The sequence below is a fragment of the Cydia pomonella genome, chromosome 1 (genome assembly GCF_033807575.1).
Source record: "Cydia pomonella isolate Wapato2018A chromosome 1, ilCydPomo1, whole genome shotgun sequence".
NCBI lineage: Eukaryota > Metazoa > Arthropoda > Insecta > Lepidoptera > Tortricidae > Cydia > Cydia pomonella.
The window spans coordinates 11,107,626-11,125,573 of record NC_084703.1 but is presented as its reverse complement, the minus strand read 5'-3'; the positions used below and the strand labels follow the sequence as shown (position 1 = coordinate 11,125,573).

Genomic DNA, 17,948 nt, shown 5'->3' with positions numbered 1-17,948 from the left:
TCTGCGCAGACCATGCAAGTATATCAAACACATGCCATACCTACATACTGCGGTGCCGAAGAAAAATATCAAATTTGCGTAATTATCCACAGATATGGAAAATCTTTTTGGAAACTTTAGAAGACATGTGGTCAATTGGTTTTTTCCAGTAGGTAATGAACGAAGAAGAGCTGTCTGTACTCGCAATACAATTTTATTATTTACTCCAGTTGTATATGTCTTATGCCAGTTCCTTAATAAGAAACTTATCTTAAATAAAAAAATTTGATTGTATTTTCACATTTAACAGCTATGGGCTATGGTATGATATGGGAATAGGAAATCTCACATGTTTGTCATGATGACGTCCCTTGGGCACCTTAAGTTTAGTTACAAATCGCGGTAAGTATATTCAACGTCTATTTATATATAATGTCTGTGGTCGGTTACGCAATGCAGTGGAAACAAAAGCTCAGTGTTGTTTAGCCCGGCCTCATTGTCTTTTGTTTGATAAACACTGTAAACTGCGGTCATTTATTTATAGAATGAGATATTTATATGGCAAACTAAAAGCGTGAACGCGTGATTACTAGACGTAATAATGATACACGACTAAATAACTTGCCCTCGCTATATTAGAGAGTATAGACATCAATTTGATTTTGCGGTTTGTTATGTAGTTGGATTTTTTCCTCAATATGCCAAAAAGGTGACACAGCGACTAAACGCTATACCACAATAGGAAGCCTGCACAAAGCAAGTAATAGGTATACTATAGATAGAGTTGCCATATGCGTTTACCGGTGAGGGACAGAACTTAAAAACTAAAAACACGTTTTGAGCATTCTTAACAACATATCTCGACGTAATTTATGGGTTCATTGTTGTACTCCCTCCAAGCTTTAGTGGGGAACAACAATATACGTCTACCATTTTGACGTGGTACTAAGAAGACTTTTTAGAAGTAGGTAGAAATGAAAAGAGAGAATATGATAAGAACAAACGATAATAAGAGAAAAACCAACCAATAAACCACCAAACAACCAATAAACAAGACCAAGTGCGGCTAGTTCGAAAAACTCGCGCGGCTAGAAGATGTTGATGTCAAATTTAGCCGTCTTCTCTTCTCCGAGACCACGCTGACAACGGCGTTCTCGAAACGTCACAGGTAAATTTAAAACTTAATACGCGATTAAGCCCCGTTTGTATTAGTAAATAATGTGTAAAAATCGTGAAAGTTTCAATCAGAATAATAAAAGAAATCGCTACTCCTGCTGAAAGTTCCATTAAGCTATCTTGTTCGTTCATCTCCCCCACCCCCCTTTGTCAGCTTAACGCATCCACCAAAATGTAAAAGATTTTCATTAATAGTAACTTGTTCATAAAGGGTTATCTTTAACAGGTTTTTTTTTATGATACACATTTAAAGAGACAGTCAAGTCAAGAGTAGGTACAGTCAGCATCGAAAGTGTCTGTTCTCTAAGTAATAACTTAACAAAAAAAGATATGTCTTTTAATGTATATGTTGACAATTAGACTGTGACACATACTTTGGAAAGATATATTCCTATTTTCAAAAGGATTCGAGGATGGCAGATATTTTTGATGCGTTGTTTCTTCCGCTACTATATAGGCTGCTGACAGTTGTCGACAGTACCTTCGTCGTACGACCACTAATTTATTTTTAAAATACCTACCTAAAATAAATTGAGAAGAATTTTTGGCACATCTAGCAGATAAGTACATACTTGCACCTCTCTAAACTTTGTTTATACATGTTTCTGTAAGTACATAAATTATGATATTATTCATATCTATTTGTGACTGGTCCGTAAGACCAAGTAAGTACATACTTACCGCCCCCCGGCCAAGGGTTATCATAGCGCAAATAGTTTTCAATATACCTAGCAACAGATTCTATGTAACTTATACCTAGTGTTCCACATGCTCGCGATATGTCACTTTCTTGTCATGTGATGACCACTTCTATTTACGATTAGGTAGGCAACAAGCGCACGGAAAGTTACTGGTTTCTTAGATAACGTCAGTACGGGTGTTACTTAAATGTTTAAAATTATTGTAAACCTGGCAGAACTACAGTAGTATAGCCGGACCAAGCTGACTGCATGGCATTTCATTTGCACTGACAAAGTGTGACAATGTCTTTATTAATGTAAAATTTCCATGAAATAATGGAATTTATAATGATACGGTCACATCTGAAAACATTGATACGAAAAAAGCGCCAAAAATATGTATACACGACTTTATTGCCCATATATTATATACCTTCAAGAGCGTATTCCCATCTAAAAGGCCGGCAACGCACTTACAACCCCTCTGGTGTTGCGGGTGTCCATGGGCGGCGGTAATCGCTTACCATCAGAAGATCCGTCTGCTCGTTTGCCTCCTAATAATTCAGCCTATATACGTCCCACTGCTGGGCACAGGCCTCCTCTCATGCGCGAGAGGGTTCGGGCTTAGTCCCCACGCTAGCCCAATTCGGATTGGGAACTTCACATACACCTTTGAATTTCTTCGCAAATGTGTGCAGGTTTCCTCACGATGTTTTCCTTCACCGAAAAGCTAGTGGTAAATATCAAATGACATTTCATACATAAGTCCCGAAAAACTCATTGGTACGAGCCAGGATTTTAACCCGCGACCTCCGGATTGAAAGTCGGACGTCATATCCACTCGGCCACCACCGCTTTGCCTCCTATATCATAAAAAAATATTAAGGTAGTGATTACATATTTTGGCACATTTTTTGTATCGATATTTTCAGACGTGACTGTACCTCCAAACTTTGTTTCGTTCGAGTCAGTGCAAAGACAAAGACCTAAACGGACCTAGTAGTTCGCCCCGAACGAATTCGCGATTCACCAGTCTTTTGATCACAGAATTATAGACTAATTCATAGATAGCCATTAAATCTTCGCGTGTTTTCTATGTATTTAAGTATTTATATATTATATATATCGTTGTCTAAGCACTCAACACAAGCCTAATTGAGCTTACTATAAGACTTAGTGAATTTGTGTAATAGTGTCCTATAATATTTATTTACCTTGTGTTAGTCTCTATGCGACAATTTTAAGAACCCAACCAATTTATCAGAAAAAAAAACTATATGTGGGCGTCCAGTCCAGACCCCCAAACGAACCTCCAAAGATTTAATTGGCAATTTTATTGTTAGTCTCATCTAACGTCCACAACTTCATAGGAGGTCGGCGAGTATTTTTGAAATTAATTATTTTTTAATTAAATTGTCTATTTCATCTGATTTGCGAAAAATTGTCCAGTGTCTACACTGCTTAAGTTGATTCGTAGATCTCGAAATCGCATTACAACGGTCCGCTTCAGCGTTCGACTTGCGTTTGGTCCGTTAACTATGGGATTGGTGAAGGTCTACTGCTAAAATCGGAAATCGAAATTTCGCCGTAGGACCTTTGAGTCTGTTGCCCGGTGTCACGTCCCACGTACGAGTCCACGAGCCTTCTGTTTTAGGTTGTATGAGATTCATGTTGAGATTTGGCCTTTTTGTATTCCAGCGACCGGGTTGCGTCTGAGTACTATCGTCTGAGTATCGTAATTTGTCGTAAAGAAGACCGCTAACTGTCTCGTTACCGGCGATTCATTCAGGAAAAATAAGAAAGTTAATCCGTAAATATTTGTTGATAAAATTGAAGCCCTTTCCCATTAAAGCGAGTTTCCGTATTTACGTACATTAATATCGCTGTGGGGAAAAGCTGCAATATATTTTCATGAAAAAATAAAGGCTTATAAAGTTTTCATCACGTCGCTACACTCGCTACTGACTAACCAAAATAACATACGTACGGGAAGTGAAAAAGTGTTCAACCGACGTCATAATTGGATTAAGGGTGATTACAACCGTTACACCGTGCCGTGCACGACACAAGGCGGTCATCACACGGGGACGGTGTAATGACTGCCTGATTATACATACACTTGTATTGTGATGTGGTATGTGGACGAGTCCAAGCCAAGCCTAGAAAATGAGATGCATATTAAATACTTGTATTATATCAGACTTTCTATTGCATTGCCAATTTGTAAAGGTTACAGACGTTACCGAGATACTCCTTAGTCATAACAGGTGATATCTGTGGGTACAAAACTCTAAAAAGTGTGGTAGATGTTTTGGTTGACAGTACATTTATCAGATACTCGCCAGCATACTCGCAGTTACGAGGACAATACAATAATCATAATGTCAAATAGTCGAGACACGGACTGGCGCACATTTATTCAGTTGCCTTGCGCAAGTTTGCGTAACAGGGAATACCAAATCCGGGCAATAAGTGGCACACCGCCTAACTGGTGTGGCGTGGCACACTTCGCGACCGAAATTATGACATAACTTGCGATGACGGCCACCTTAGCCTAGTTCAGAGGGCCTACCGCGAAAATCGAAATCTTTTCTACCTCTCTATCACTCTGGCATATTCAAACGATGTAGGTATTGGTAGATAAACAAATTATGATTTTTTATTCTCAGTTCAGAGAGCCTACCGCCAACATCGAAAAAATTTAAGTCGTTATCTGCCTCTCTACCGCTCTTGCATATTCGAGCGACAGAGAGGCAGATGACGTTTTCGTTTCGTTTCGATGTTGGTGGTAGACCCTTAGAGATCGGCAATCTTTTTCAAAGAAGAGCCATCCGCAGTAGTAATTGCCAGTTATCGGAACATCAAAGAGCCACGAATGTTGGTTTTAACGGTCAAAGGAACCTAAGTATTCTTTTTTTGGATGACTTTAACTCTTCAAGTGGCGCTGGCGGCCACCCATCACGGGTCTTGTTTTCGGTGTTCAGATTAATACATTCATTAGCATGTTTATCGCTCTCATATGCAAGTAAACTAAGTAATATAAGATGATACTTTGAGACGTTAGCGAATAGCCCATTGACATCTTTGTAAAAAAACCGGTCATGCGCGAGTTCGTTTTACTAGCGCATCGAGGGTTCCGTACAAACTTTGAATTATCTCGTATTGTAGTATTTTTTTTATCCAAAATAAAAATTGTTTTGGAATGGTCAATTTGAGCTCTTTCAAATGATCAACGTCACTAGATTTTGAAATTTCGCCCTCTCTTCATATTGGGCATTTCCCATAGGTAGTTATTAAAAATAATAATAATACTTTCAAAGTAAGTATCTGTGTTAGCGTTGTCCATAAGTATTCCAAATTTCAAATCAATAGCTTAAGTGGTTCTCGAGATATTTAGCGATATGACAGACAGACAGACGGACCGACGGACAGTGTTGCACCATAAGGTTTCCTTTTGTGCCTTTTTGGCACGGAACCCTAAAAATGTTGTAATTTAGAGGGTTTTTACATCATGAGAAATACAGACCTGAATGCTTTTTGCGTGATATTCTGGTTTTCATAGGTTATATATTGCGTGTTATTAGGCTTGCATACTCGTATACCTAAAACCCAATAATTTAAAAATACAGAAACATCTAGATTACACCTTGAAATGATGCACTTAAATTATGGATAGTCAGCTACAAACAATAAACGATATAGACTGTACTGTGATTGCGCAGTCTACTAGCTGTGACCTTGAAGACCTATCAAATTTTATACCTTTTTCACACACGTGTTTAACTCTTGCCACCCAAAATATCAGAAGTATATATAGTAATATGACTGACTTTCAAATAACACTGTCACAATTGACATTTGATATCGATATACTAATTCTCACTGAGTGCCGACTAAACCCAAACAAACCCATCCCCTACATTGATAAATACAGCTTTCTATCTACCGAAAACAACCTAAATCAAAACGACGGAGTAGTGGTTTATGTCAAAACCTGTCTTAATGCTAGTATTAGAGAAGTCAAGCTCGTCCACGCGTCGTGCTTACAGATTAAAATGGGCAATACTATTATACTTGGCATTTATCGCTCCCCATCAAACAGCAATGCCCTTGAATTTATCAATTCGCTTAGCCTTTATCTAGAATCTATTAAATCAAACAATAACATCATCTTAAGTGGAGATATAAACATTAACTTAATCTCCAGAGTACAAGAATCTAACTATGAAGGCGAAAACAGACTGAACTATCTCAACATGCTATCTACTCATGGCATATTACCTGGCCACACATTACCAACTAGAGGTGGTAGTTGCCTTGACCATGTAATGTTAAAAATAAACAATAATAAATATAATGCCTTTGTAGCTGTCTTGAATACATCCGTGTCTGATCATAATACAGTTATCTTATTATTATCTAGCTTCAAAAAGGAGAAGTTGATTGAAAAACAAACTGTAGTAGAGCTGGCTGTCAATAAGCTTCTAGAGAAAAACATGAATACCCTTTTAACTTGTGACGACCCAAATATTGTAATCAAACAAATGATAATAAAAATTAAAGAGTCTTTAAATGATAGCAAAACTGTAATAAAATTACCAAAAAGTCGTCGTACAATCAAACCCTGGATTACACCCGGGATACTTCGCTGTATAAAAAACAGAAACAAAATGCAGCTTAGACTTCGAGCGGATCCCGAAAACTAGGTTTTGAAAATCACTTTTAAACGATATCGCAATTACTTAAATAACCTTATCAAAAAGCTCAAGAGAAGGTACGAAAGTCAAGAACTTGCTAAAGTGGCAAAAAATCCCAAGGCACTATGGCGAACAATTAAATCCATAACGCATTATAAGGATAATAAAACGCCAAACCAGGACTTGTTAAAATGTAAGGAAACACCACTAGACTCTGTTAACCACGTAAACCTTTACTTTGCAAACGTTGGTAAGAACCTTGCAGAGGACATTATAAATGCACATCCTATGTTACTTGGCAACCACACCCAAGGTAACATCATACATCCGTCTTCATTTGTACTACTAGATACAGACGTTCAAGAAGTAGAAAATATCCTCATGTCACTTAAATCTAATAGTGCGCCTGGGTGTGATGAAATTCCTACGCAATTCCTCAAACAGGCTAAAGTGGCAGTAGTCCCAGTAATTTCCCACCTGGTGAACTTGTGTTTTCATAAAGGTTTATTTCCTGACGTGCTCAAACACTCTATCGTGACCCCTGTGCACAAGAGTGGGAAGAGAGAGGAACCTAATAACTACAGACCAATTTCTGTGCTATCTGCTTTGTCTAAAATATTAGAAAAACTAATTAACAAACGTATAATAAGTTACCTTAATAAATTTAACATACTTTCAGACTGCCAATACGGCTTTAGACAAGGCAAATCAACCGAGGACGCAGCGATAGCACTTACTTCTCTAATTACGGACATCGTGGATAAAGGTGAAAAATGCCTCGCAGTTTTTTCTGGACCTCAAAAAGGCTTTCGACACGGTGTCCCACCCCATTCTTGTCAACAAGCTAGAAAGGATAGGTCTTAGAGATAAAATTCTAGAATTGCTTGAGGACTATCTACAAAATCGCTCGCAAAAGGTGAAAATTGGAGATCAAATAAGCGATGATACGCGGGTGCAGTTTGGCGTCCCGCAAGGCAGTGTTCTTGGCCCCACTCTGTTTCTTGTATACATCAACGATTTAACAAACCTCAGTGTAAGAAATGGTCGGATTTTCTCCTATGCTGATGATACCGTGGTTGTGTTCAGGGGCAAATGCTGGGAAACTGTATATAGGGATGCGGAAATAGGACTAGTTAAGGTCTCCAACTGGCTTGCATCAAATCTCCTAACTCTTAACACGTCTAAAACTAATTTTATATGCTTCTCTAAGTACGATAGAAACCAGCCAGCTGATAATATCTACCTCAAAATACATCACTGCGACCCCAACACAACACTCTGCGAGTGTCCCATAATTGAAAAACAAAATTCTGTCAAATACCTCGGAATCCACATAGACCAGAGATTGTCCTGGCACCATCATATCGAGAAAATAAATAGTAGAATACGTAAACTAATATGGGTGTTTAAAACTCTACGATACATTACCTCAAAACAATTATTAAATCAACTCTATATTTCATTGGCTCAATCAATAATGTCCTACTGTATAACTGTCTGGGGAGGCGCAACAAAAACTAAATTTCTAGAAGTTGAGAGAGGACAGAGGTGCTTGTTAAAGGTAATGTATTTTAAACACTACAGATACTCTACAAAGGAACTATATGGTATCTGCGACTTATTAACCATGAGAAAACTTTATATTTTGCATATACTACTGAAGCTACACAAGACACTTAACTATAAACCCGTCACCCAAAATCGTAGAAGAAACACTAATATAGCGCCCTCACCTGCCTGCAAGTCCGTTTTTGCAAAAAGACAGTTCTCATACCAATCCGCTTATCTGTACAATAAAGTTAACACGGAAACAAATATATACCCGATGACATTTTTTGATTGTAGAAAAAACCTTATGCAGTGGCTTAAAAATCTAAACTATGATGAAACAGAGGCTTTACTACAAGGACACGTTATACGCTTTTCAAAATAAACAATTATCCAACAATCTCCCACGCACACACACACACACATCCGCACACGCACACGCACGCACGCACGCACGCGCGCGCGCGCGCGCGCGCACACACACACACACACACACACACACACACACACACACACACACACACACACACACACACACACACACACACACACATACACATGTAATGTGAAATTGTCATTATGCACTCATAGTACATAAACTAATTAACATAACAAATTCATAATTTCAGTTTGCAAATATGTACCTAGTTTATTTAGGAAACAGTTATTGTAAACCTCAAACGGAAGAGCGGGGTTTCCTGACACAGATGTATATATTCATCTACTAGGAAACTCCAGCCATTATATTATAATTGTAATTTATTTGTTACCCAAATAAACATTTTCATTTCATTACCCAAATAAACATTTTCATTTTCATTTTCATTTTCATATATAGGATAATACCTACATGTCCTACTTGGGATGGAGTGGACATTCAGAGAACACTGTTAGGTACCTATTAAAACATTTTCATTGTGGTACTTATACCTATCTCAAAGTCGTTTTACAAAAAGTACTCATAAGCATTCGCACAACAAATCATGCCCACGTCACTGTGGCACTTATTTGCACCAATTCGACTGCTTAATATACAGTGCCCGATCAGCCTATGTCCATCAATCACCAATTTGGACAACAAGTTTCTCTATCGTTCGTCCGGTAGGTAATTAACTGTCAGTGGGCAAGTATTATGCACTTGTTTTGGATAAGGTGGACGCTTACAAACTATACAAACATGTTTTGAACTTACGTAAATGTTTCTTGCACTGGTACGCAATGCCCGACTAACCAGATCAAGTGTGCTTTCGGTCCATTGTTCAATATCATTCGGCGGCCAAAATTATCTTTTTGATCACACTAGCTCATAACGGTATTTTTATAAATATGGTAGGGCTTTCTCGCCGTATCTTACCCGTAGACGGTCAAACAACTTGTTCAGTTAAAAAAGGCGCGTAATTCAAATTTTCTATACGACGATTACCTTTCGCAGCAAAATTTTTAAAATTTGCTGTTTTTTTATTGTAGGAAACTTATATAGGACAGACTATGTTTACCAGAAAATCATTAAAAAAAATTGAGCTTTCAAATTCATTTATTTAAGTTACAAGTTCGTCTTTGGGTCACAGAACTCACAGACCAAATTTTAACGTAATCGTTCCGTTTGGGAGCAAATTAGGCTACTCGTATGACAAACGGTCAGACAAACAAACACAAGAGTGATTTTTTTTTATGTAATAGGTCGCAAATGGGCAGACGAGCCGCCTGATGGGAAGCAGTCATCGCCGCCCATGGACATAAGCAACACCGGAGCAACTTATGTATTGCCAACCTTTGAGAACCCTAAATACTTGCTTCTTGAAAAACCCCATGTCATAGCGCAAGGGAAACACCTCAGAAGGTAGCTCATTCCACAACTTGCACGTTCTGGGCAAAAACGAGCGAGATGCCCGCTTGTTCTTTGTTTGCCAAGTGTCGAGAAAGTCTGGATGAACTTTGTTTCTTTGGCGGGAATCCTATAAGGGTTCCGTTTTTCCTTATGAGGTACGGAATACGGAATCCTAAAAATCGACTTCACAGAACTGTTTGAAAAGCCATTACAATTATTTACGACCATATTGCATTCCATCCCATACCAGTCATATTTAACTAAAAGACGTACAATATTTGTCGTGGAGGAGGCTATCAACGTGAAGTGGCCAGTTAAGTGTTAGGTAAAAGAGGTTCTAGAATCTGTTCAATGAGTCTCATTTAACTATATCACGTAGCAAATTTGTTTTCCAATTTTCTCTAAAAAAACATCATAAAACCTATAATGTTTAATTTAATACTTAAATACTTATACATACTCCAGGAGCCGCGTACTATCAGCTGTAACAATATTGGTAACCAATTTGTTAGCACCTTATATATAACTTGTGAAACAACTTTGTCACTAGTAAAAGGCGCGAAATTCAAATGTACTTCAAATGTAATAAACTGTATTAAAAATTCTTCTCGCATATATAGAGCCTGGTTAAAAAGTTGTTGCGGATCATAATAATGCTATTGCTAATTGATTCTATAAAGGCATTTAATTATTTGTTCTTATATTTAAAGGGTGTCATTTATAATCGGTCAGCAAAATATTCCTATTTTGATTAACAAAGATAATTATATATTTGGTGATCCAAAATGTATACTTGGTCAGAAACTTAACGTTAGCAAGTATTTCTAAGCCAGTTCGCAATTAATGTCATAATGAGCTGCTCTAACTTGATTTGGTTGGCAAATTAATTATTTGACCGGCAGTAAGCGATCCACCATTTATCAAATTTTGATAAACAATCAGTGGGTAAGCGGATTATTTCATTTTGGATTACAATTTACCTGATCCACAAAAAATTATTCGCCGGTAAATCAGTTTATCAGCAAATGTCTAAGCAAGTCAACCTACCCCATTTGCTGATCAGCAGATTTTTTTAACAAACAATATATTTGCCAACATTTGACTACTTCCCTTTCTTGTTGTCCTTCAAAAAACTCACATTCACAAAACGGGTGCAACTAACTCTTGGTTGGAGAGGGTGTATTCAAGAGTAAAAATTTACAATATGGACTGTATGGTGAGGGGTGAGGGGCCCGGCCTGGTACGCAACTGCGGCAGGATAAAGCTGTTGTATCTGGGTAGCTCCGGCCACGTAACTACACTCAGCTCCTTCCCGCGCTCCGTCACAGCGGGCGAAGGCTGCCCTCCCTCCGCGCCTCCGTTTTCGCAATTGCTTTCTAGGGGTAGGACAGACAAGACCACGTGGGTACTGGGGTGCTCTGATTCGGTATTAGATGACCTTGATGGATGGATGGTGGCGTGGTCACGTGGGATGATTTCGCTCGACCTGCAACTCTGGCGATTTTTCAAATCAAACGTCCACCTTATTATATCGGATTACCATTCCTTCATCACAAATCAATATTGGTTATACCTATTGTTGACCTTTAGTGAATTATTTGCTGAACAAGTCTTGTAGCTCGATTCTTATTTATTGCCACCAAAACATTTGTATTACTAGACTCTGTGCGGAAACAGAAGAGTCGTGAAATATATGGGAACCAATACATTCTACGACTCTTCTCTTTCCGCACAGACTCTAACTAACTTGTTTGACCAACTATATTATTTAAATTTCCTTGTCAATAGAAAAGAATTTCAGTTTTTGTACTTACTTGGAGCGGCGCGTATGAGGGGCAGCGACCCCGTGCCGGCTCTTACCTGGTCCAGCAAATATCGCTGGCTGTGCAACGCGGCAATGCCGCTAGCGTTTTTGTTTTTGGCCCGTTTGGATCAGGGACAGTCTGAACGGGACATACGTCTTTTGATATACAGTTAAGTTTGTTGTAATTAATTTATTTTTTAGGTTTATTTCTAGTTTAAATTTTTTATCATCATGTTTTTGGACTACTTATGTATTACTTTACTTAAATAAATATTTTACCTAATAAGTTTTTGTATGGACAGTCAACCCTTCGCGCCGTAGAAATAGGATGTAAAAGAACAACTGTCAAACTTCAAAAGTGCGACCAAAATGAAATGCAAGTGTGTGCGTAAATTGTCTATGTGAGATCAAAAATAGTGATGTCATTTTACAACATATTAATAATCTATCGGTGTTTGACTACTTTATCGACTACTTTTTCAAATGTGTTTGTTTTTATACAAAAATGTTTTAGGTATGAGTATTATTCCTACTATTAGACCCTATTAGCGTTTATAGTACCTTTAATTTATTTTTTTAAGTTGACATTAGTGCCTCTTTCTACCGACAAGTTGGGTTGGGTGTGTATACGCTGTGTACAATTATACGCTGTCTTGTGTTTCCTTGTGTTAGCGGCAAAGCCGTGAGAAAGTGGCCAAAATTTAAGTACTGTGTTGGAAAATGAAATTTAAATTTCCTGCTAAACATGTGCACCTTCAAAAAAGGCATTATAACAATCGTTATTATTTTAAGTCAGTTAAAATAAAGGTTAATATCTTAATGATGTCTCGTGAACAACGAATTCCATATCTACTAATATACCGACAAGTTATCGATACAGTCATATGAACATTTTGTCAAGCCCTAGCGTAAAGTAACAGTTTAGGTTTTTACACAAAATATTCTAAATTATTGACTAATATGATGAATTATTAACACAATTTGAAGAAAAACTTATAATGAACTGTATAAACTGGATTTTTACAATGGTCACGTTTTCTCATATGTAGTCTGCCTCTTTCGCACTCATGGGATGTTCATATACGTGATGGCTTCCCTTTCGCACACTTCATCTGTCTGTCAAGCGAAGCGTTTGATATGTCTGGGCTTAGCGCTTATTCTACATTTTTAAAATTTGCCGCCTTTTTCTACGGACAAGCTGGGCGTGCCGGATGTTGTTGATAGTCTGACTTCTCTTGGCCCGATTTGGAACAATATCTTCTGGATTGACATTTATTTTGTCGACAATTATGACATTGACGTATGACGTATGTATGCTATTGCACTTTGATGACATGCGTGTATTTATTTTAGATTTAAGATATTCTGCTCAGTTTGATCAGATGAGATGATGTAAGAAAAGTATAGTATAATTAATCACTATGAGTGGTAATAAGGCTGCACAAGTTGCAGAGCTCTTCACTAAAGTAATCGCTTCTACAAAGTGCTTCGATCACAACCTTCGCAAGGTATTTCTGTTATGTTTATGTAATTTTTGGCTTTATTGTTTGAATCGAGTTAAAATTCAACTGCCTTGAAATAATGTTAGGTGAGCCTGATTGGCTATAACAATAGGAGCAATAGGTAGTACAAACGGACGGTTGAGGTCACTTACACGGGGCCAAAGAGTACAAGAGTGAAATAAAACACAATGTGATCTCCATTGTACCTTAGTACTGCTGCTATTTTAAGGTCAATGTGGAGAAGACCGTCTACAAGCGCTTTCATCACTTTTTAACTCTTGTGTTTGAACACTTTGTACAGTTTGTACACATACTCCACTTACAGATGGTCTGTAAAGCAGGAGGGAAGCTTTTCTTTCTGACTGTGCCTGAGGCGTACGTTCAAGAACTTTCGTATTTCTATACATATGTCTTAGACATGACATGACACTTCATGGCAATAAATTTGACATACTAGTTTTCCCATTAACCTTAGTGATTACATTACAGGTTAAAGTGATATCATGTAGCAATGGCAGACTCCTCACTGGTTTCCAAGTAGGAGCAGAGCACCTGAACCAGCGGGGCACTCTGCATGGTGGATTCATCGCTCATCTTGTTGATGCCATATCCACATATGCCCTCACGGCCAATGATAATGTAGACACCAGGGGAGTGTCCATTGATCTTAGTGTATCGTGAGTATTTTAATTACTATGGTACCTAGTTTTTTTTTTATCTTTCATTGAGAACATTTGGCACAATATTTATTCAAAACACTATTGGGACCTGCCTTGCATCTTAATCCAAGAATTGGCTTTTAACTTCAAAGGAAAATACACATTGGTAATTTTATTTATGGAGATTCACTTCCAAACCCAGCAGAGGTTGTTTAAAATCCAGAGGTTTTAACTTTTTATTGTAAGTGGTGAACATAGGTATGTACATTAAAAAGTGAAAACCAAATTTAAATATGGATTGTCTTTAATCTTATTCTTGATTCAGCCTACAATAATTTCAAATATAGGAATTGAAAATGGTTACAACTCTTGTACATTGTGAATTTTTGTCTTTTCAGATACTATACTGCAGCCAAAGAAGGAGATGAAATAGAAGTAGAAGCAGTAACAAAGAAGTTGGGTAAGAAGATTGCATTCTTAGAAGTAGAAGTACGGAACAAAGCCACTAATAAAATATTAGCTTCAGGTAGACATACCAAATATATAGGTGTATAATTTGTAAATAAAGGTTATGTAGATATATAACTGCATAGTTTCATTATAGTCCTGTAAGTACTGCCATTAATGTAAACGGAAGTAATTTAAAAAAAGGTTTTATTTCTATATTTTTTGGCTATGGCTTCATTTATTTTAATACCCAGGCCAAATTGCAGCTTTCTAGCACTAGCGGTCAGTGAGCTAAGCCGCGGATAAACAAACAGACAGACTGACATGGCGAAACTATAAAGGAACCCTTATAGTTTCGCCATGTCAGTCTGTCAATGGAATCCTAAAAAGTGTGATAAGAATTAAAAATTAAAAATATATATATTTGACCTATTAACCCTTAAATTGACACAAAACTCGAAAGGTGTTGAGTTCAATTCTCCTTGATAGTAAAAATAATTATAGATTGAATAAAATTCAAAAATTTCAATATTTTGGATGTTATTTAATGGATTAACTTATCAATTCCTAGTTTGTTAAGACTTAACTTCAAGATATACTGGTCAAACGTGGAGTCTTAGGCCAATCGTCTAATTTATTTCATCACACGGTGATTAAAATAAAACACAAACATGACATTCATGATATTTATTGAACAGTTAAATTGAACAGCAAATACACAAACACCTAATACAATGGATGGAAATACACATCAAATAGTAAGTTGGTAAGTTAATGTAGATTTAGATAAAAATAGTAAAATCTTACCAAACACACAAACAAATTCCCTGTCCCCATTTTGACTAATACATAATTAATGATACACGTTTTCCCGCGTGAATTATCGTAAGTACAGTCAGCACCGAATAGATAGTGACTATCAAAGTGGCAAAATGTATCGTAACACATCTTTGTTATCATAGAAATTTTATTCTTTATTTATTGCTAACTGTACGACTACGACCACCTCATCCCACACAACCCAATTTTTATATTATTTAAACTAAGGGTAATTCCGAGATATAATGTGTTATTGTCATTCTTACGGTGGATTCGAACGTATTAAATACTTATAGTAGGTATAAATGTATTGACATACTTAGTCATCTAAAATTTAAATAGTAATATTTCATAGCATCAATATATAATGATGTAAAAAAAAATAGGAGTGTAAAGGGCTTCGTAGTGTAAATCTTTAAAAAAAACATACATATATTTTTAAGTAGGTAGGACCTACTGCTAGGGTTTCAACCCCTTAAAATTTAATTATGACTTATATTCCGTAATTCCTACTCTACGAAATTGATCCCTTCATTTGTTGGTAGTCTCATAACACCGGACAGGCATTGCTATATGCAATGCATTAATTTACCACCATCCTCATCATACTAGAATATTTGCGTTATTCCCAGATGCAACCGCCAAATCGTTACCACGGGCAACAGCAAAGATTGTTTTTCTCAATACTTACCGTACGTAAAAGGTCAAAAAGGTGGGATATTTAATTCCCAGTAGTTACCACTAAAATATTCTAATATACCTATTTGCCTTTATACCAACCTGTCGACGTTTTTAAACAAAAAAATACCCCCTCCTTAATAAAGATACATAACATACCATTATTCATATTGAACATTAAAAATACATAATTGGGTGGTAATTACTGATAATTATTTTTCATAGTATATGATTTTTTTGTCTTTTTCCCGGTGTTAGAGAAAAAATCGAACTGCTACGTACCAGTTTTAACCGTAACTTTGTTGGTGACGGGTGGGAATAACCCGAATATTTCAATCCTAATACAATTTCCAATAAATGTTATTTTATAATATAACATTATTAAATTCTTGAATAAGTTCCTATACAATTCGTTTATATCTTCTGAAAAATATAAGTCATTAGATGTGCTCACACTTGCCTCCCGAAATGTTTGAACACTTTGAACTAGTAAACTGGAATTTGGCGTAACGGAATTAAATTGTCATCTAAGTAAAACTTACTTAATTCAATCGTGCAATGGAATCAATGATATCCTTGCAGTGTTTAAGGCCTGAACGATGTACTCATCTTACGAAAAGAATCAAGTACATACATTTTTATTCCACATTTTATAAGTTTTGACAATAGATTTTTCCAAATTTTTCCGTGTTGGTCGATGAATAATACTATAGGTAGAATCAAGGAATTAAATTTCTGCACAAAACCATACCTTGCCACAGTGACAATAGTATGATAACCGTAATGGTATGGAAGGTAGAGGCAAGAAACAGAATCTCCATATACCAAAAAGTGTCCGACAAAAAACCATAAATAGGTGGCGCTACAATACCTAGAATACTTGACAAACAAATCTAATCATAGACAGCGCACTTCACTCCGTCAATAACGCCTAGGTTCTTAGCTACTCTAGCGCTACTCTGGAGAGATTTGGAACTATTATTTATAGCAAATAGCTGGACACTTTTGCAACAGTTCTACCTAAGGAGATTCTGTTCCTTGCCTCTACCTTCCATACGTAATGGCTTTCATACTGATTGTCACTGTGACAAGGTAGGTACGAAATAGGGAGCGTGCATGAACTATAGGAGGCAGCACAGGAGCCGTCAGATTTTTGGCGCGAGGCGTAAATGTGATGTTTTTGGTTCCGATGTAGCCCACAAGATGGCAGAGCCTACTATGCACAAGAAAACACTTGACGTGTAAATGTGCCTGTTTATGGTTCCGATTCAGACCACAAGATGGCAGACCCTCCAAAGCGCACGGTCCCTATAGTACATAGATCATATAGGTATTCCTTGTTTCCTTGACTATATTTTTAGAAGACCCACAAAGTCTTCGGCTTGAACTACCCCTAGTCGAGTCGCTACCACCTTTTTTTTTTTTTACTTGTGAAATATTGACAAGTAAACAAAAATGTACATTCAATATTTCTTAACAAATAATCTGCTGTTTTATAATTAATACAAGTAGAAAATGTGTGTGTGCATTTTAGAACCAAATGGCGGGAAAGAGGGGAGGCCTTTGCCCACCAGTGGGATACTCCCATATGCTAATAAAAAAATAAGTAGAGAAGGTAGTGTAATATTTTAGTGGCTGCTATTTTTTGCCGCATTTTTGTTAACATTTTGCTATAGACAAGTAACATGTAATACAGTATCACAACACTTAGATTTATAAAATGTTTAATATTACACCTAGTTACAGTTGAAGGGAAGCACAACAATAACATTTATTAAACATCTATTTAAGTCAACAGACATTTCATGAAAAATGGACGTGTTGGAATTAGGATTGTACACAACTACGTACAAGAGAAACACTTTTACTAAAAACCTTTTTAAAACAATGCTATATGCATTTGTTACTTACTGTGATACCAGCACCCAACGTCTTGGAGGTTTTAACAACTGGGGTCGCCTCTAAGAGCTTACCCCTCTGTCGAAAACTTCGGCCAATCGTCATATGTATTGTATGGACTGGAGTTTATCTGACACAGCTATTTTTAGGGTTCCGTAGCCAAATGGCAAAAAACGGAACCCTTATAGATTCGTCATGTCCGTCTGTCTGTCCGTTTATGTCACAGCCACTT

General features: G+C 37.0%; 1 protein-coding gene across 1 annotated transcript; it reads left to right on the top strand.

Annotated features, from left to right (window-relative positions):
- The first annotated feature begins 13,020 nt into the window (after window positions 1–13,020).
- On the top strand, window positions 13,021–14,458 carry LOC133534509 (acyl-coenzyme A thioesterase 13-like). Its single transcript, XM_061873668.1, has 3 exons — window positions 13,021–13,220; window positions 13,704–13,891; window positions 14,272–14,458. Exons 1-3 carry the CDS (start codon window positions 13,134–13,136, stop codon window positions 14,426–14,428), a joined length of 432 nt encoding a protein of 143 aa, XP_061729652.1. The 5' UTR covers window positions 13,021–13,133; the 3' UTR covers window positions 14,429–14,458.
- The last annotated feature ends 3,490 nt before the right edge of the window (window positions 14,459–17,948 follow it).

What these genes read in the sequence shown, in the direction of transcription:
- LOC133534509 (XM_061873668.1), top strand. Translation starts at nt 13,134, where the DNA reads ATGAGTGGTAATAAGGCTGCACAAGTTGCAGAGCTCTTCACTAAAGTA. An exon ending in TCGATCACAACCTTCGCAAG is followed by an intron (nt 13,221 to 13,703) that starts GTATTTCTGTTA and finishes ATTACATTACAG; the next exon opens with GTTAAAGTGATATCATGTAG. An exon ending in TCCATTGATCTTAGTGTATC is followed by an intron (nt 13,892 to 14,271) that starts GTGAGTATTTTA and finishes TTGTCTTTTCAG; the next exon opens with ATACTATACTGCAGCCAAAG.